Source organism: Oncorhynchus masou, chromosome 5, assembly GCF_036934945.1.
Source record: "Oncorhynchus masou masou isolate Uvic2021 chromosome 5, UVic_Omas_1.1, whole genome shotgun sequence".
In the NCBI taxonomy this organism is placed as follows: domain Eukaryota; kingdom Metazoa; phylum Chordata; class Actinopteri; order Salmoniformes; family Salmonidae; genus Oncorhynchus; species Oncorhynchus masou.
The window spans coordinates 33,390,932-33,409,964 of record NC_088216.1 but is presented as its reverse complement, the minus strand read 5'-3'; the positions used below and the strand labels follow the sequence as shown (position 1 = coordinate 33,409,964).

At 43.2% G+C, this 19,033-nt stretch overlaps 1 protein-coding gene across 1 annotated transcript; it reads left to right on the top strand.

Annotated features, from left to right (window-relative positions):
• The first annotated feature begins 3,810 nt into the window (after nt 1-3,810).
• On the top strand, nt 3,811-19,033 carry mtif2 (mitochondrial translational initiation factor 2). Its single transcript, XM_064965373.1, has 14 exons — nt 3,811-3,947; nt 5,069-5,234; nt 6,750-6,864; nt 7,096-7,264; nt 7,583-7,743; nt 8,104-8,280; nt 9,768-9,907; nt 10,347-10,471; nt 10,765-10,969; nt 13,247-13,499; nt 13,722-13,862; nt 16,477-16,641; nt 17,475-17,615; nt 18,674-19,033. The coding sequence occupies exons 2-14, from the start codon at nt 5,076-5,078 to the stop codon at nt 18,841-18,843; spliced, it is 2,121 nt and encodes a 706-aa protein (XP_064821445.1). The 5' UTR covers nt 3,811-3,947; nt 5,069-5,075; the 3' UTR covers nt 18,844-19,033.

Genomic DNA, 19,033 nt, shown 5'->3' with positions numbered 1-19,033 from the left:
GCCGTGTCTGAGTCCTGGCTCAGGAAGGCCACCAAAAATTCTGAGATTTCCATACCCAACTATAACATCTTCCGTCAAGATAGAACTGCCAAAGGGGGAGGAGTTGCAGTCTACTGCAGAGATAGCCTGCAAAGTAATGTCATACTTTCCAGGTCCATACCCAAACAGTTCGAACTACTAATTTTGAAAATTACCCTCTCCAGAAATAAGTCTCTCACTGTTGCCGCCTGCTACCGACCCCCTCAGCTCCCAGCTGTGCCCTGACACCATTTGTGAATTGATCGCCCCCATCTAGCTTCAGAGTTTGTTCTTTTAGGTGACCTAAACTGGGATATGCTTAACACCCCGGCAGTCCTACAATCTAAGCTAGATGCCCTCAATCTCACACAAATCATCAAGGAACCCACCAGGTACAACCCTAACTCTGTAAACAAGGGCACCCTCATAGACGTCATCCTGACCAACTGGCCCTCCAGATACACATCCTCTGTCTTCAACCAGGATCTCAGCGATCACTGCCTCATTGCCTGTATCCGCTACGGAGCCGCAGTCAAACGACCACCCCTCATCACTGTCAAACGCTCCCTAAAACACTTCTGTGAGCAGGCCTTCCTAATCGACCTGGCCCGGGTATCCTGGAAGGACATTGACCTCATCCCGTCAGTTGAGGATGCCTGGTCATTCTTTAAAAGTAACTTCCTCACCATTTTAGATAAGCATGCTCCGTTCAAAAAATGCAGAACCAAGAACAGATACAGCCCTTGGTTCACTCCAGACCTGACTGCCCTCGACCAGCACAAAAACATCCTGTGGCGGACTGCAATAGCATCGAATAGTCCCCGCGATATGCAACTGTTCAGGGAAGTCAGGAACCAATACACGCAGTCAGTCAGGAAAGCTAAGGCCAGCTTCTTCAGGCAGAAGTTTGCATCCTGTAGCTCCAACTCCAAAAAGTTCTGGGACACTGTGAAGTCCATGGAGAACAAGAGCACCTCCTCCCAGCTGCCCACTGCACTGAGGCTAGGTAACACGGTCACCACCGATAAATCCATGATTATCGAAAACTTCAACAAGCATTTCTCAACGGCTGGCCATGCCTTCCGCCTGGCTACTCCAACCTCAGCCAACAGCTCCGCCCCAACCGCAGCTTCTCGCCCAAGCCCTTCCAGGTTATCCCTTACCCAAATCCAGATAGCAGATGATCTGAAAGAGCTGCAAAACCTGGACCCGTACAAATCAGCTGGGCTTGACAATCTGGACCCTCTATTTCTGAAACTATCCGCCGCCATTGTCGCAACCCCTATTACCAGCCTGTTCAATCTCTCTTTCATATCGTCTGAGATCCCCAAGGATTGGAAAGCTGCCGCAGTCATCCCCCTCTTCAAAGGGGGAGACACCGTTGCACCGACACTGTTACAGACCTATATCCATCCTGCCCTGCCTATCTAAGGTCTTCGAAAGCCAAGTCAACAAACAGGTCACTGACCATCTCGAATCCCACCGTACCTTCTCCGCTGTGCAATCTGGTTTCCGAGCCGGTCACGGGTGCACCTCAGCCACACTCAAGGTACTAAACGATATCATAACCGCCATCGATAAAAGACAGTACTGTGCAGCCGTCTTCATCGACCTTGCCAAGGCTTTCGATTCTGTCAATCACCATATTCTTATCGGCAGACTCAGTAGTCTCGGTTTTTCGTAATTGGTTCACCAATTACTTTGCAGACAGAGTTCAGTGTGTCAAATCGGAGGGCATGCTGTCCGGTCCTCTGGCAGTCTCTATGGGGGTGCCACAGGGTTCAATTCTCGGGCCGACTCTTTTCTCTGTATATATCAATGATGTTGCTCTTGCTGCGGGCGATTCCCTGATCCACCTCTACGCAGACGACACCATTCTATATACTTCCGGCCCGTCCTTGAACTCTGTGCTATCTAACCTCCAAACGAGCTTCAATGCCATACAACACTCCTTCCGTGGCCTCCAACTGCTCTTAAACGCTAGTCAAACCAAATGCATGCTTTTCAACCGATCGCTGCCTGCACCCGCATGCCCGACGAGCATCACCACCCTGGATGGTTCCGACCTTGAATATGTGGACACCTATAAGTACCTAGGTGTCTGGCTAGACTGTAAACTCTCCTTCCAGACTCATATCAAACATTTCCAATCAAAAATCAAATCAAGAGTCGGCTTTCTATTCCGCAACAAAGCCTCCTTCACTCACGCCGCCAAACTTACCCTAGTAAAACTGACTATCCTACCGATCCTCGACTTCGGCGATGTCATCTACAAAATTGCCTCCAACACTCTACTCAGCAAACTGGATGCAGTTTATCACAGTGCCATCCATTTTGTCACTAAATCACCTTATACCACCACCACTGCGACTTGTATGCTCTAGTCGGCTGGCCCTCGCTACATATTCGTCGCCAGACCCACTGGCTCCAGGTCATCTACAAGTCCATGCTAGGTAAAGCTCCGCCTTATCTCAGTTCACTGGTCACGATGGCAACACCCATCCGTAGCACGCGCTCCAGCAGGTGTATCTCACTAATCATCCCTAAAGCCAACACCTCATTTGGCCGCCTTTCGTTCCAGTACTCTGCTGCCTGTGACTGGAACGAATTGCAAAAATCCCTGAAGTTGGAGACTTTTATCTCCCTCACCAACTTCAAACATGTGCTATCTGAGCAGCTAACCGATCGCTGCAGCTGTACATAGTCTATTGGTAAATAGCCCACCCATTTTCACCTACCTCATCCCCACACTGTTTTTATTTATTTACTTTTCTGCTCTTTTGCACACCAGTATCTCTACCTGTACATGACCATCTGATAATTTATCACTCCAGTTCTAATCTGCAAAATTGTAATTATTCGCCTACCTCCTCATGCCTTTTGCACACAATGTATATAGACTCCCCTTTTTTTGTACTGTGTTATTGGCTTGTTAATTGTTTACTCCATGTGTAACTCTGTGTTGTCTGTTCACACTGCTAAGCTTTATCTTGGCCAGGTCGCAGTTGCAAATGAGAACTTGTTCTCAACTAGCCTACCTGGTTAAATAAAGGTGAAATAAAAAAAAATAAAGTTATTTCAGAGATTGGCAGCACAACTGAAAAAAAGACGAACTGCAGACACTTGCAATTGGATCACAACCATTGAAACCATTGACCTGACACTACCGCGAAGATTGATACCAAAGATGATCTATATATTGACAAGATATTGGACAGTCTGCTCAAACAATGGGCATACATGTCCGCAATGGCAGAAGGGAAACTTCTAGCCAATGAGAGGGCATATAAGCATGTGAACAATTGGCTCAACTTATATCAGTACATTCGTAACAACCTGAACATTACGAAACTTATATTCGATCAAATACGCCTCACTTAGCAATTACATTTTATATTGACCAAATTCGACACACTATACAAAAAATCCTCACTTGGTCTGCTTCTCGCGCAGAAAGATTTGGGACGGAGTCAGTCCTCTCGGTTCTCCCTTTCCGCCAGTCGATACCATAGAGAATGATAGAAGGCTCGAGTGTCCAAAAGGTCGTTTTAGCATGGGCGTCCACCTTGCTTCCGCCATTTTAAAGCAGTAAAAAAGTTGTCAACTGAGTGGGAATTCCTATGGGTTGTAGGCTCAATGGCGCTGCCCATTTTTGTCAAAGGCGCTCTAATAGCACAGATATAACGACGAGTCCTCTGTCTATATGTGCTGCCAATGTTGTCAATGACACTATAATAGTGCAGCTATAACAATGAGTCCTTTATCTATCTCTATGGCCAATACACTGTCGAAATGCTTGCTGGGATACCTGTCATGGCGGCGTCCTGTGAAGGGTTGAAATGGATGTTTGATATCGCTGAACGTGTAATGCAAATGGTATTGAAAACCACATTAACAATGTGGTGAAACGGGGTAGCCTAAATCACAAGGTGAGTTCCTCGGATTTGTGTTATTGCTAGTGGGTAGCTAGCCACATAAAATCATGGCATCGTGCGAGCTAACTCCCCAAAATGACTCCAGCTAACTTACTATGAAGTCCAGTGCAGTGAACTGTGGTGTTTTGGACACTGTCGCCACAGTGTTTGACAACCATATTTGCAGTCTCTGTTAACTGCAGTGTAACAGAACAATTTTGTACGGGCGTGGCTGAAGTGCGTCAAGGTTTGATTTGCCCGATAACCCGGTTCAAGTTTCCCATTTCCTTCATCTTTGAAGTGGGTGCAACAACACAAGCTGTGCTAAGGTCAACCACGTCTGTTGCGTTTCAGGTTCTTTTTTTCTTGTGTCTTCAGGCGTTCTACAAATCTTTGCAGCCTGACTGTAATAAAGACAACCTGGAACTCGATTTTATAATCCTAGCTCTATATTTTTTTCGAATGTAATTAGTTCCTTAAACTAAATGGGCAAATTAGCTTCCCAGAAAATACTGACCCTACCGTTACACTTGTTTACACTGAGCTGCACTGGAGTCAGAACGCAATCATGGTTACAGTAAGACACAGTGGAGCCAGCGTGAGATATGTGTCAGAAAACATACCTCATGCAGGGCTGGAATATGTCACTGTACTTCAAATTTGATCTTTATCTGCACTGCTCCACCGAGAAGTTTGAAATACTGCAAATTTTCCTGGAAAACTGCCCCTTTCGTCCTCACGTTAGTTAATAGTAGCCACTGCTGCCATTTTGGAATGGCAGTGTTAGCCAGTATGCAAAGTTGATATTCATGCAATAAGGAATTCCCTTTGACCACGCCCACAAATTGGGGGAAAACAAACATTATTTCCAAATGACCTTACATTGTAAAAGAGCCAACTTTGTGTTGATTTTTATGTTATACAAAAATAACAAAACATGGTGAAAAACTACGGTTTGTGATGCTCCCACATAGGGAAATAGAAGCATGGTGGCTTCAGGTTTTTCGATGTGGGGACCCACAGGCCCCTTTTCATAATGTTGCTAGCAAACCGCATGGCAAATGGTAGTTAACCTACAGTAAAGCACGACTGCAGATGCCAATGTGAAATGAAAATAACAATTCTGTTTTTTTTAGCACTGAAATGAATCGGGCGACCTCCCTGATAAGGAGGGTAAGACTGATAACCCATACCGACCCTACACTGGTTGCGAACTACCTCCCTTTCCCTATCTTTGCTCCAGCTTGGACCCCTGCACCTCCACTGACCTGCCACCATGCCAGATTCCTTGCGACTAAGCAGGTGAGACATAGGGGCAAGTTTTGAGTTGAAGAAAAACATATTCAGACCCCTTGACTTCTTCCACATTTTGTTACGTTACTGCCTTATTCTATAATGTAAATGGTTTCCTCATCAATCTACACACAATCCACAATTAAAGCGAAAAATAGGTTTTGAGGAATGTTTATAAAAACGGATACCTAATTTACATAAGTATTCAGAACCTTTGCTATGACACTCAAAATTGAGCTCAGGTGCATCCTGTTTCCATAGATCATCTTTGTGATGTTTATAAAACTTGATTGGAGTCCACCTGTGGTAAATACGATTGATTGGACATGATTTGGAAAGGTACACACCATTGTATATAATGTCCCACAGTTGACAGTGCATGTCAGAGCAAAACCAAGCCATGAGGTTGAAGGAATTGCCGTAGAGCTCCGAGACAGGATTTTGTCGAGGCACAGATCTGGGGCATTGAAGGTCCCCAAGAACACAGTGGCGTCCATCATTCTTAAATGCAAGAAGTTTGGAACCACCAAGACTCTTCCTATTGCTGGTCGCCTGGCCAAACGGCAATCAGGGGAGAAGGGTCTTGGTCAGGGAGGTGACCAAGAACCCAATGGTCACTGACAGAGCTCCAGTTCCTCTGTGCTGTGGAGATGGTTGTCCTTATGGAAGGTTCTCCCATCTTTGCTGCACTCCACCAACCAGGCCTTTAGTAGAGTGGCCAGATGGAAGCCACTCCTCAGTAAAAGGCATATGACAGCCCGCTTGGTTTGCCAAAAGACACCTAAAGGACTCTGACCATGAGAAATAATATTCTCTGGTCTGTTGAAAGCAAGATTGAACTTCTGGAGGAAACCTGGCACCATCCCTACAGTGAAGCATGGTGGTGGCAGCATCGTGCTGTGGGGATGTTTATCAGTGGCAAGGACTGGGTGACTAGTCAGGATCAATGGAAAATGAACAGAGCAAAGTACAGAGAGGTCCTTGATGAAATCTGCTCAGGACCTCAGACTGGGGCAAAGCTTCACCTTCCAACAGGACAACAACCCTAAGCACACAGCCAGAACCCGGACTTCAACCTAATCTAACATCTCTTTAGAGATCTGAAAGTAGTTGAGCAGCGACGCTCCCTATCCAACCTGACCGGGTTTGAGAGGATCTGCAGAGAAGAATGGGAGAAATTCCCCAAGTAATGTTGTGCCAAGCTTGTAGCGTCATTCCCAAGAAGATTCAATGCTGTAATTGCTGCTGAACGGTCTTCAACAAAGTACTGAGTTAAGGGTCTGAATACTTATGTTAATGTCATATTTAAGTGTGTGGATTGATGATGGAAAAAATCCATTTTAGAATAAGGATGTCACGTAACAAAATGTGGAAAAAGTCAAGGGGTCTGAATACTTTCCTAATGCACTGTAAATGCAAATGATAAGAAATGTAATAGGCCTTGAAAATAGAGATCATGTGGTTGTGGTCTTTCCTTATGCTTTTAGATCCATTAGCATTTTTCTTCATGTCTTTTCTATCTAGGGTAAAGGCCATAGTAAAGTTCAGAAAGTCAAACCGAAGCAGGACAAACAGGAAGTAGAAATAAAGCAGAAGATGACGGTGTCTGCACTGGCTCAAGCTATGAACAAAGACTTTGGTAAGGCTGATTAAATTTAATGTATAATCATTCAATAGTCTTTAAAGTCATTATTTTACTGAATTATGGTATGAAGTATTGAGTGTGTTCCAAGATGATTAAACTTGTCCAATAAGAAACGTTTGTTTTCGTTTTCCATTCTAAAACGTTTCGCTACGGTGTACACTAATGAATACAACGCAGGTCTGATGTGTAGTACTGATTTTGAACAGCGTACCATTTATTCCATAGATCATGTCTTTGAGGCTCTGCTCAACACCTCAGTGGACCTGGATTCCCTAGAGCCCCACTCTGTTCTGGAGGAGCAGTGGATCAAGGACGTTGTGAAGAGGTCTGGGATGAAGTTCAAGTGGGCCAAGCTGGTGGAGTCCAAAGAGCGTGAGAACAAAGACACTCAAAGGTAGAGGACCTGTCTTGTCGGCTGATTGTTAGAAGGGTGGTTAATCGAGTATTTTGTTTGACAGATGCTGGACATTTCAAAACAAAACCTCTTGAGAATTGGTTGTTGGCCGTCTGTAGGCATTAGGGTAGATGGGGCTCAGTACCAACGAGGTACTGACATTCCCATTCAAGCTCAAACCTGGATAAAACCCAAGTTATACCACCTGAATATTAACTTTTTTTAAAACATTTTATTATATTTAGAGTTTTTTTATTTTCACATGAATGAACATAGAAACAGAAGTTGCATCTGAATGTAAATCAATGTTTATTCTAGAGCTCCACCAGATCCGTCCGTCCTGGTGTCTCGTCCTCCTGTCGTCACAATAATGGGCCACGTAGATCACGGAAAGACCACTCTGCTGGACAGCCTTAGGAAGAGCCAGGTGGCTGCGGGGGAAGCAGGGGGCATCACCCAGCACATTGGGGCCTTCCTGGGTAGGGAAACACCTAGACTCCACAAGAAGTGTTTGTTTTTTTGTGGAATGTTTAGTGATCATAAAACTAGCTGCTAGTAGTAGTGAATCTTACAGAATCTAGCTGAATGAATCATATTAATATTGTATGAAAATGTTGACTAACACCGGAAGCTCCCCTCAGACCTGTCCCCATATCCACTCTTTGCTTGAGACCACGTGTCGATGCAGATCATTGCAAGGCTAAACTGTAAAAGTTATTTCTCAACCTGGTGCTATGATGCCTCATAGCAATACATATTTTGAATATACCAAATTTCTCAGTGAGGTTAGATTTATCTTCACAGAGTTCAGAAGGTTCCATCCTGATTTCTCTCTACAGTTCAACTTCCTTCGGGGGAAAAGATCACCTTCTTGGACACCCCAGGGCACGCAGCCTTCTCCGCCATGAGGGCCCGTGGAGCTTTGGCCACAGACATTGTCATTCTGGTTGTTGCTGCAGATGACGGAGTCATGAAGCAGACGATTGAATCCATCCTACATGCCAAAAAAGCCCAAGGTACTGCCATATTTCATGTTGGTATTTCTATGCAACTATAACACATTTTGGGTGACATCTTTGAGGGACACTAATATTTTTTTTTATAGATGAAATAACCCTAACTGTAGGGATTGATGGCATTCAATCCAAACTGCAGCTAGCGATAGCATCATGTACAACACATATTCCTGCTGTTGACTTTAAATCTATATACACTGAACAGAAATATAATCGCAACATGTAAAGTTTGACCCATGTTTCATGAGCTGAAATAAAATATCCCAAAAATGTTCCATACACACACAAAAAAAACATTCCTCTCAACTTTTGTACACGTGTTTACATCCCTGTTAGTGAGCTCCTTTGCCAAGATATTCCATCCACCTGAAAGGCGTGGCATATCAAGAAGCTGATTACACAGGTGCACCTTGTGCTGGGGACAATAAAAGACCACTCTGAAATATGCCGTTTTGTCACACAACACAATGTTACAGATGTCTCAAATTTTGAGGGTGCGTGCAATTGGCATGCTGACTGCAGGAATGTCCACCAGAGCTGTTACCAGATAATTGAATGTGCATTTCTCTACCATAAGCCGCCCCCAATGTCGTTTTAGAGAATTTGGCAGTACGTCCGACCGGCCTCACAACCACAGACCACGTGCATGGCTTCGTGTGTGCAACGTCAACGTTGTGAATAGAGTGCCCCATGGTGGCGGTGGGGTTATGGTATGGGCAGGCATAAGCTATGGACAATGAACACCATTGCATTTTATCGATGGCAATTTGAATGGACAGAGATACCGTTGCGATGTCCTGAGGCCCACTGTCGTCCCATTTATCCGCCACCATTACCTCCCTCATGTTTCAATATGATAATATTGTCCCATGTCGCAAGGATCTGTACACAATTCCTGGAGCTGAAAATGTCCCAGTTCTTCCATGGCCTGCATACTCACCAGACATCACCCATTAAGCATGATTGGGATGCTCTTGGATCGACGTGTACGACGGCGCATTCCTCCACAAGAGGAGTGGGACAATATTCCACTGGCCACAATCAACAGCCTGATCAACTCTATGTGAAGGTGTCATGCTGCATGAGGCAAATGGTGGTCACACCAGATACTGGCTTGTTTTCTGATCCACGCCCCTACTTTTATTTTATTTTAAATTTTTAACGGTATCTGGGACCAACCGATACATCTCTGTATTCCCAGTCATGTGAAATCCATAGATTAGGACTTAATGAATTTCATTTGACTGATTTCCTTATATGAACTGTAACTCAGTAGAATCTTTGAAATTGTTGCATATTGTGTTTTTTATATTTTTGTTCAGTATAAATCATCACTGCCTTTTCATGGCTAAGGAGACGTTTCAAGAGATAACATTGTTGGTCTGAACAAGGCTCCCAATGAGCTCATTTAATGACAGTTCATTATTGTATGCTTTTATGTACCTGAATAGTAAAATTGGTGGGGGGGGGGTTTGGTGTGTCTGCAGTGCCAATCATTGTGGCAGTGAACAAGTGTGACAAGCATCAAGCTGACCCAGCGCGTGTGAAGCAGGAACTGCTATCCCATGATGTGGTATGCGAGGAGTATGGAGGAGAGGTTCAGGCTATCCACGTTTCTGCCCTGAAGGTGAGTTCCTCATCCATAGGAAGGAGGTTTAATTTTTAATATTTCATTGAATATATAAAATGGACTCATTTCCATTGTTCTCATTTATTACAGCAGACCAGGTGGGAAACAAAATGTCAGACATTTAGCAAGCCTAATTTGTGTGTGTGTGTATATGCAAATGCTTGTTAATTGGATTCTGCCCCTTGTCTCATCTTGGGGGTTAGGACAGTCCGCCAAACATGGTCCAGCCTTAATACAAACACTACTGCCCATTTTAAGTCATTCCTGTAATGTGCTTATTATGCATTTGTCACTGTCTGTTTTTGTCCCTCAATAGTTGTCTAAAGTTGGTAAATGTGGATAAAACTGTCTGGCCCCAGCCTAATTCACCTATTTGTGCAAGTCGGTGCATAATGCCAAAGCCATGAAATTAAAGAACAACAATATGATTCCATAGGGGGACAATCTGCTGGAGCTGGCAGAGGCCACGGTGACCCTGGCGGAGGTGATGGAGCTGAAGGGTGACCCGACAGGCCTAGTGGAGGGCACCATTATCGAGAGCCGCTCGGATAAGGGCAAGGGGTGCGTCTCCCCATGGCACAGCCACGGATGAGAGCATGAGCTTAGCATTTGGTTTTTGGAATGGTTGCACCAAGCCTTCTAGCTTGCCAACATTCACACAAAATCACAACCTAAAAGCATTATATTGTCAAATGCATATAATCCATTACAATTTGGGTGAAATTATTGGAGTAACGGAAATTAAAAATAGCTTTGGTAAACATTTCAAATGTTTAAACTATTTTTAAATGAACGTCAGTTCAATAAGATGCTGCTTACAAATACATTTTTACAAGTGATTTCCTGTTTTGCAGGCCAGTTACGACAGCAATTGTCCAGCGAGGCACGTTAAAAAAGGGCTGCACTTTGGTTGCGGGGAAGACATGGGCCAAGGTGCGCTTCTTGTTTGACGAGAACAACTGCACAGTGAAGGAAGCTGGGCCGAGCACTGCTGTGGAGATAGTGGGGTGGAAGGAGCTCCCCTCTGCCGGCGAGGAGATCCTGGAAGTAGAGTCTGAGGTAATCTCTCCCGGACAGACATAACATAAATGTAACGTCTATCCTAGGACAGTGAGATGAGGAACAATTCTTCCTGTGCACCTATTTACGGTGTACCTCTCCCCCAGAACCTTATCCAGTAGCCAGCGTTTGGGCAAGATTTTGATTGTGGGTTGCCGAGATTAAGTCTGGGGTGACATATATTGCATTATTAGAAGAGTAGAGGAATTCTAAAGCCTGTGTGATTCAGCCAACTCCGAATTTGGTAGTCATACAACCCAGCCTCAAAGCAATATCTGGACGTTTTTATTTATTTATGAGAATGAGGAGTAGTGCAGTTGGAATAGGCCTTATCTGAGTCATTAATTGCCTTCAGATACGATCCAATACCATGCATTTTTGACGTGTCACGTATGCAGCCGGCCAAGTCAATCCTTGTGTTGACAACTCCCACTTCAATTTCCAGTGAAGATTGTTTAATAACGCTAATGTCAGTTCTAAAACGGCTTGTTTGGATCCTGGATGCTGATTGGACAAGCAGCGTTCCATGCCGCGCTGTATTGGCAGTCACAGGTGCACTATAGATACACACGGCGAGGCATGGCTTAGTGTGACCACGCCTCAGAGCAGAGTACAGACGTAGGGTACTCCCATGTAAGTAGCCTAACTTTGCCGTCAACCTAAGCAAACTACTGACACTTATTGGTAGTTTTAATAAACATTTTCAGTAGATTCATTATTAACATAATTCGCTGTCACAACAAGTGACACTGACCATAAACCTGTCACGTTATACTTACGTCACTGTTTGTTTACCCCTAGCTTTTTCGCTGGTTCGCCCGTTGGCTCGCGAGAGAAGTTAATCTCAATCTAATTCGCTAGTTTTAGATCTGCCAAATAACTACTTCCATTCTTTTTGCCTTAGTCAGTGCATTCAACTAAGTTTAGTTTATCACTGTGTGATGTTGATGTTCCCTCTGCACAAAGCAGCATAAAACATAAGGCTAGTCATCATACACTGATAAAATATTCCAAATCAAATTTATTTATAAAGCCCTTCTTACATCAGCTGATATCTCAAAGTGCTGTACAGAAACCCAGCCTAAAATGCCAAACAGCAAGCAATGCAGGTGTAGAAGCACGGTGGCTAGGAAAAACTCCCTAGAAAGGCCAGAACCTAGGAAGAAACCTAGAGAGGAACCAGGCTATGAGGGGTGGCCAGTGCCGGCTGGAGATTATAACAGGACATGGCCAAGATGTTCAAATGTTCATAAATGACCAGCATGGTCAAATAATAGGTCTGGGACAGGTAGCACATGGTGAACAAGTCAAGATTCGCACGCGCCGCCAACCCGGACAGGAATATCACGTCAGTGACTCAACCCATTCAAGTGACGCACCCCTCCTAGGGATGGCATGGAAGAGCACCAGTAAGCCAGTGACTCAGCCCCTGTAATAGGGTTAGAGGCAGAGAATCCCAGTGGAGAGGGGGGGGGGGGGGGGGCCAGGCGGAGACGGCAAGTGCCTTTCCGTTCACCCTCACACTCCTGGGCCAGATTACACTCAATCATAGGACCTACTGAAGAGATGAGTCTTCAATAAAGACTTAAAGGTTGAGACAGAGTCTGCGTCTCTCACGTGGGTAGGCAGACCATTCCATAAAAACGGTGCTCTATAGGAAAAAGCCCTGCCTTCAGCTGTTTGCTTAGAAATTCTAGGGACAGTAAGGAGGCCAGAGTCTTGTGACCGTAGCGTGTAGGTATGTATGGCAGGACCAAATCGGAAAGATAGGTAGGAGCAAGCCCATGTAATGCAGTAAAACCTTGAAATCAGCCCCTGCCTTAACAGGAGGCCAGTGTAGAGAGGCTAGCACTGGTGTAATATGATCACATTTTTTGGTTCTAGTCAAGATTCTAGCAGCCGTGTTTAACACTAACTCCAAGTTTATTTAGCTGGAAAGTAGAGCATTGCAATAGTCTAACATAGAAGTGACACAAGCATGGATTAATTTTTCTGCGTCATTTTTGGACAAAGTTTCAGATTTTTTGCAGTTACGTAGATGGAAGAAAGCTGTCCTTGAAACAGTCTTGATATGTTCGTCAGAAGAGGGATCATGTTCCAGAGTAACATATTGTCTTTCCTTACTTATTACTGGTAATGCCCCAATTCAGACTTACAAGCATATCTCAGACCATAGTCACTTTTGAGCTCTGAGTTATGTTTTTGTCTCGTCTGTTAATATATCTGTTGTGACACCATATTACCCCATTCTATCGATCTTTATCCACTCAACTATAGAAAAGAGCAAGGGAGGTGGTGGACTGGCGGTGCTACCAGGAGGAACAGGACAAACTGAAGGAGGACATGCAAGCCATTGAGGTAAAGCAACGGGAGCACCAAGAGAGCTATAAGAAGGAGCGAGAGCCCCTGGCCCACCTCAGCTGGAGGCAAAGGAAGTCTGCTCTGTACAAGGCCAACAAAAAGCTCATGGCCATGCGGCCCAGCGAGAAGTTGGAGTCCCAAGAGATCTCCCTACCACTCATTGTCAAAGGTGACTAGATCAATTAATTAATCTGAATAACTCAATGACATGGCTAGACAATTCAATTACAGAACAGAATAGAAATGCTCCTAATTAAAATCATATTTCAATATTTATATTAAATGCATCATGAAATAACTAAATGAATCACAAAATATAAAAAAATAATGCCATGAATAATTCTAATAAAGCATATGCCATTTCATACCGACTTGTCTTTTGCCACTGCAGGTGATGTGGATGGCTCTGTCGAGGCTATCCTGAACATCTTGGAGAGCTACGATGCGCATCACCAGTGCCAGATGGAGGTGGTCCACTTTGGCATCGGAGATGTTTCCGAGAACGATCTCAACCTGGCCGAGACCTTCTCAGGTGCATCCTCCACACATCACACCATGTCATTGAAAAGGGAGATGTTTGGTCTCAATAGAAGACTGAAATGCCGGCATCACTGCTGTAGTTAGAATGCCCCATGACATTCTAACTATCTTAAGAATTATTATCCAATACTCAACTTAAAACACATCTGGTTTACTTTCACTTTCACTTCAACAAACTTTCTTTGTAATGATTTTAACCCTTTACACTTTACACATGGGAATTGGCCTATATGGATAGGCCTAAATGGAAGTGTTTCTTACAGAATACATTTGAATGGTATAAGCATGATGGCAATTAAAAGGGAACATTTTGGTGATTATGGGGAAATTATTAGACCAAAGTCTAGGACATAATAATTCACCTGACAAAAGACTGAATCCAAACATGACACTGTTGATTGTATGTGTATTTTCCATTTACTCTACTTTTCACAGCATTAGCCAATACAACACTCCTTCCGCGGCCTCCAACTGCTCTTAAATGCTAGTAAAACCAAATGCATGCTTTTCAACCATTCGCTGCCTGCACCCGCACGCCCGACTAGCATCACCACCCTGGATGGTTCCGACCTTGAATATGTGGACATCTATAAGTACCTAGGTGTCTGGCTAGACTGTAAACTCTCCTTCCAGACTCATATCAAACATCTCCAATCGAAAATCAAATCTAGAGTCGGCTTTCTATTCCGCAACAAAGCCTCCTTCACTCACGCCGCCAAACTTACCCTAGTAAAACTGACTATCCTACCGATCCTCGACTTCGGCGATGTCATCTACAAAATAGCTTCCACCACTCTACTCAGCAAACTGGATGCAGTTTATCACAGTGCCATCCGTTTTGTCACTAAAGCACCTTATACCACCCACCACTGCGACCTGTATGCTCTAGTCGTCTGGCCCTCGCTACATATTTGTCGCCAGACCCACTGGCTCCAGGTCATCTACAAGTCCATGCTAGGTAAAGCTCCGCCTTATCTCAGTTCACTGGTCACGATGGCAACACCCACCCGGAGCACGCGCTCCAGCAGGTGTATCTCACTGATCATCCCTAAAGCCAACACCTCATTTGGCCGCCTTTCGTTCCAGTTCTCTGCTGCCTGTGACTGGAACGAATTGCAAAAATCGCTGAAGTTGGAGACTTTTATCTCCCTCACCAACTTCAAACATCTGCTATCTGAGCAGCTAACCGATCGCTGCAGCTGTACATAGTCTATCGGTAAATAGCCCACCCATTTTTACCTACCTCATCCCCATACTGTTTTTATTTATTTACTTTTCTGCTCTTTTGCCTACCAATATCTCTACCTGTACATGACCATCTGATCATTTATCACTGTAGTGTCAATCTGCAAAATTGTAATTATTCGCCTACCTCCTCATGCCTTTTGCACACAATGTATATAGACTCTCTTTTTTTCTACTGTTATTGACTTGTTAATTGTTTACTCCATGTGTAACTCTGTCTGTTCACACTGCTATGCTTTATCTTGGCCAGGTCGCAGTTGCAAATGAGAACCTGTTCTCAACTAGCCTACCTGGTTAAATAAAGGTGAAATAAAAAATAAAATAAATAAAAATAACAAAATCTGAAAATACTCTGGATACATTCAGTAACATAATAAGAATATTAATTGAAATGGTGGAGTAGGTGCAACATAAGACAAAATGACAAAGGTTAGAGTGAGAGGACTAACTGGTGTCTCTGATGTGACCACACACTTCTCCCCCAAAAATATCAATGCACTTCCGTGACTCAAAAGAATCTTCAACTATAAGGTCCTTTTTTTTAGCTCTCCTAGCTGTGCTGTTGAAGAACTAACACAAGCATACTTGTTTTGTTTGGAACACAACCCTGCATCCCCGCCGTCACACAATTACTGTTGTTTACACAATCCAAAAACTGACCATTTACAAATCGCAGAAAGCAAACATGACTAGCTACGGTATGAAATACGATCTTAGTGTTAAACTTTCACAGCAAATTTTCTTCACAATAGACAAACAGGCTCATTCTGTTCAGAACAACCCAGGGTATGACGCCATGTAATCTTCTAACTACATCCAAACATGGTGATCATAAATATATATGACATGAGTTTTATGATATGGAAATGTCAAGTGCACATTTGGACTCCATTGGAGGGATGGGGACAACTTCTTGTCACGTGCAGTGCTCATGTTCAGAATGGCTGTCAGTCGAAACCAATACAGCGCTGTGAAGCCTGAGCTCTGATGTCATTTATAATATTTTACTGAATAGCCACTGCGTTCCAATTTAGGCGCTTCTCAGTGCCCAAATGTGCCATGTTTCAACCCGTCTACGGGTACAAGTTTAAAGGGCTATGTTTTAACCAGTTAAATATCATCTAAATATTATTTCCCTCACATTCCATTGTTTAATGTCCCTTCAAGCATGTGCTCTTGTATCCCCTCGATCTGTCTGCTTACCTGTTATATAAGTGTTTTATTATATCCCCTATATTTACACTTTTGAAAATGAAAAATAAGTCTTATTAGTAAACTGTTTTAAGACCTTTTTTTATTTTATGTTGACAAATGTTTTGTTTATTGTTATAGTAACACTTGCTATTTCTTCCCATGACCAGGCACCATATACGGCTTCAATGTGGGTGTCAATAAGTCCATTCAGCAGATGGCCACTAAGAAAGGCATCATGCTAAAGATGCACAAAGTAATCTACAAACTCATCGACGACCTAAAGGACGAGCTGAGCAATAAACTCCCTCCGTCTGTGAAGGAGAATGTGATCGGTGTGTGTGTGTGGTATTTTAATTTAATAAATCAGGGTAGTCAACACAGGCAATTGTTACCGAGTGTTCTTGGGAGTCCTGGGATACATCGAATCAATAAACATACACATGACATAGTAATTGTCAAAAATGACATACTGTAGTGGTCAAATAAATTGGCACTTTTGCAATGGAGCAGAATATTCAGTTTCTCTTTCAAAACATGTCATATGGCTATTTTTACTATGTAGGCACCTGCAATTTACACAGGTGAGGTAAATTATACCCTTAACAAGAATCACTTAAGTCTCCAACCAGATTCATTTAATTTAATGTAATTCGGTTCAGGACATTTTTTTTCTTGAACTGAAAACATTTTCTGTAACTTTTTGGGGATCCTATGCAGTTGTAAATCAAACACATACATGTGGGAACACAAAGTTTTCCCCATTTCAACTTATTTTCGAAGAAATAGTGAATCATGCAAGGATATGTATTCCTGTATATCGGTAGTGTTAGTTGCTTTGTTTGCTGGTTTGCATGCAGTTTAAAAACACTGGATAACTATCTTTTCACTAAACTGGGAATAGACTGTGCTAGAAACCCTAATGTTTTGTTTGCATCTCACACAGTTTGGGTTACTGTTTTGAATCCCAGTTCTGACGGGTGAAAAAGAGAGAGAATCTGGTGGTCGTGATCTTAACTTAACCCCCTAAACTGCTCATTGTGGCTGCCCTCTGCTCCAGCCTCTTCAACCTAATGTGTGTTTGTGTAGCGGAAGGGTTAGGTACAGCAGAAGACCGATTTCCGTCTCGTATGGATTGAAAGTATTTTTCCTCGTCTTCTATTTCTAGGGGAGGCATCTGTCCTGGCCATGTTTGACGTGACTGTTGGGAAGAAGAAAGTGCCTGTCGCCGGCTGTAGAGTTCAGAAGGGTCAGCTAGATAGAAAGATGAAGTTCCGACTGGTCCGAGGCCGAGACGTCATCTGGGAGGGTAAGCAAGACAGTGCGAAGACCTAATACCATACCGAATAGCTAAAGGGAATGTCACTCATCCGGGATCCTTACTGCGGTTCAATATCTAGCTGATACTTTAAAATTATTTAAAAAAGAGGAGATGCCAACACCTCCGGTTCCATGGTTGCCATGGCACTGTAGCCCAGGCAGAGAGCTCTGTAAATATTGTACATATGTTTATTAGTATTTATTTTTTAAATGTATTTTGGGGGGATTTGGCTGCTCTAGGATTTGATCACTATATCCTGTGGACTCTCAGACTTGCAGGATTGTGATGAAAAGTCCATATTTGGGCTTGTTAGCTAGCTAGCTTGCTGTTTGGATTAAAATAATGTGCCTTTTTGTTTAATCTGTTTGGAAGTATTACACCAAGGATTGCATGCTGTGTCCAGAGATAGCTGAGGAAGTTCAGGGACTGTTCAGGGAATGCGCCTAACCACTGCCAAGATGTGGTGGCTTTTCATGCGTTTTTCAGACCTAATACTTTGTCTCCATTTCTATTTTTTGTCTGTTTCACTTTTTATGCGCTTTAAGATTATTTAAAGCACTATACAAGTTCCAAAATATATTCATTATTGTTAGATCTGTAACCCAAGTATGCCTAGTAGGCTAGGTCTACTGTGTAGCTTATGTTTGTACATTGTTTAAGCCATTTATTTAAGAGGACCACAATGGTAATACGTTTTTTTGTGTCATCCCCAATTTTAAAAGCATTATCCACATGTGTGGTTGTATTGTGTTTTAAATGATCAAATCTAACATTTTCCTTTATGAAATACACTATACTTTCAAATACATATTTTTAAGTATGTGAAATTCTGTATTTACTATCAATGCTCCATACTGGTAATTAGTCAAACCGGTTGCTTAGTGTATACAGATAATGTCATGTGATAAACCTGTGGCTTATTTTGTATGTACTCTGACGACAGGTCACCCTTATTCTTGAGTCAGTCACAAATACATTTGGTGAAAGTTGGTTTCTTATTATTGATTAGAATGAAAACTGTGTGCGGTGTCTTGTATTACCTGCAGGCTCCTTGACAGCACTGAAGCACCACAAAGATGATGTCCAGATGGTGAAGACGGGGATGGAGTGTGGCCTCTCTGTGGATCAGGACATCGAGTTTAGACCTGGAGATGAAGTAGTGTGCTACGAAGAGACTGAGACGAGGCAAACAATTTCCTGGGATCCAGGATTTTAGGACATACTATGGATATTGGCCTCATCAGGTGAAAAATCCATGATCTGAATTGATGGAGTATTATTTATGCTAGAGAGGGTTGAGCATTCCAAGACTTCGCATTTACGTAAAATTGTGAATGTCATGACTAATTGAATTTGAGGTGTTGTACTGACTGCTCTGCTTGATGTAATAAAATTGTTTCTAGTAA

Excerpts from the sequence above, each read along its gene's own strand:
- mtif2 (XM_064965373.1), top strand. The coding sequence starts at position 5,076 with ATGAATCGGGCGACCTCCCTGATAAGGAGGGTAAGACTGATAACCCAT. Across the intron at positions 7,265-7,582 it reads GAGAACAAAGACACTCAAAG|AGCTCCACCAGATCCGTCCG; the intron begins GTAGAGGACCTG and ends TGTTTATTCTAG. Across the intron at positions 10,472-10,764 it reads CGCTCGGATAAGGGCAAGGG|GCCAGTTACGACAGCAATTG; the intron begins GTGCGTCTCCCC and ends CCTGTTTTGCAG.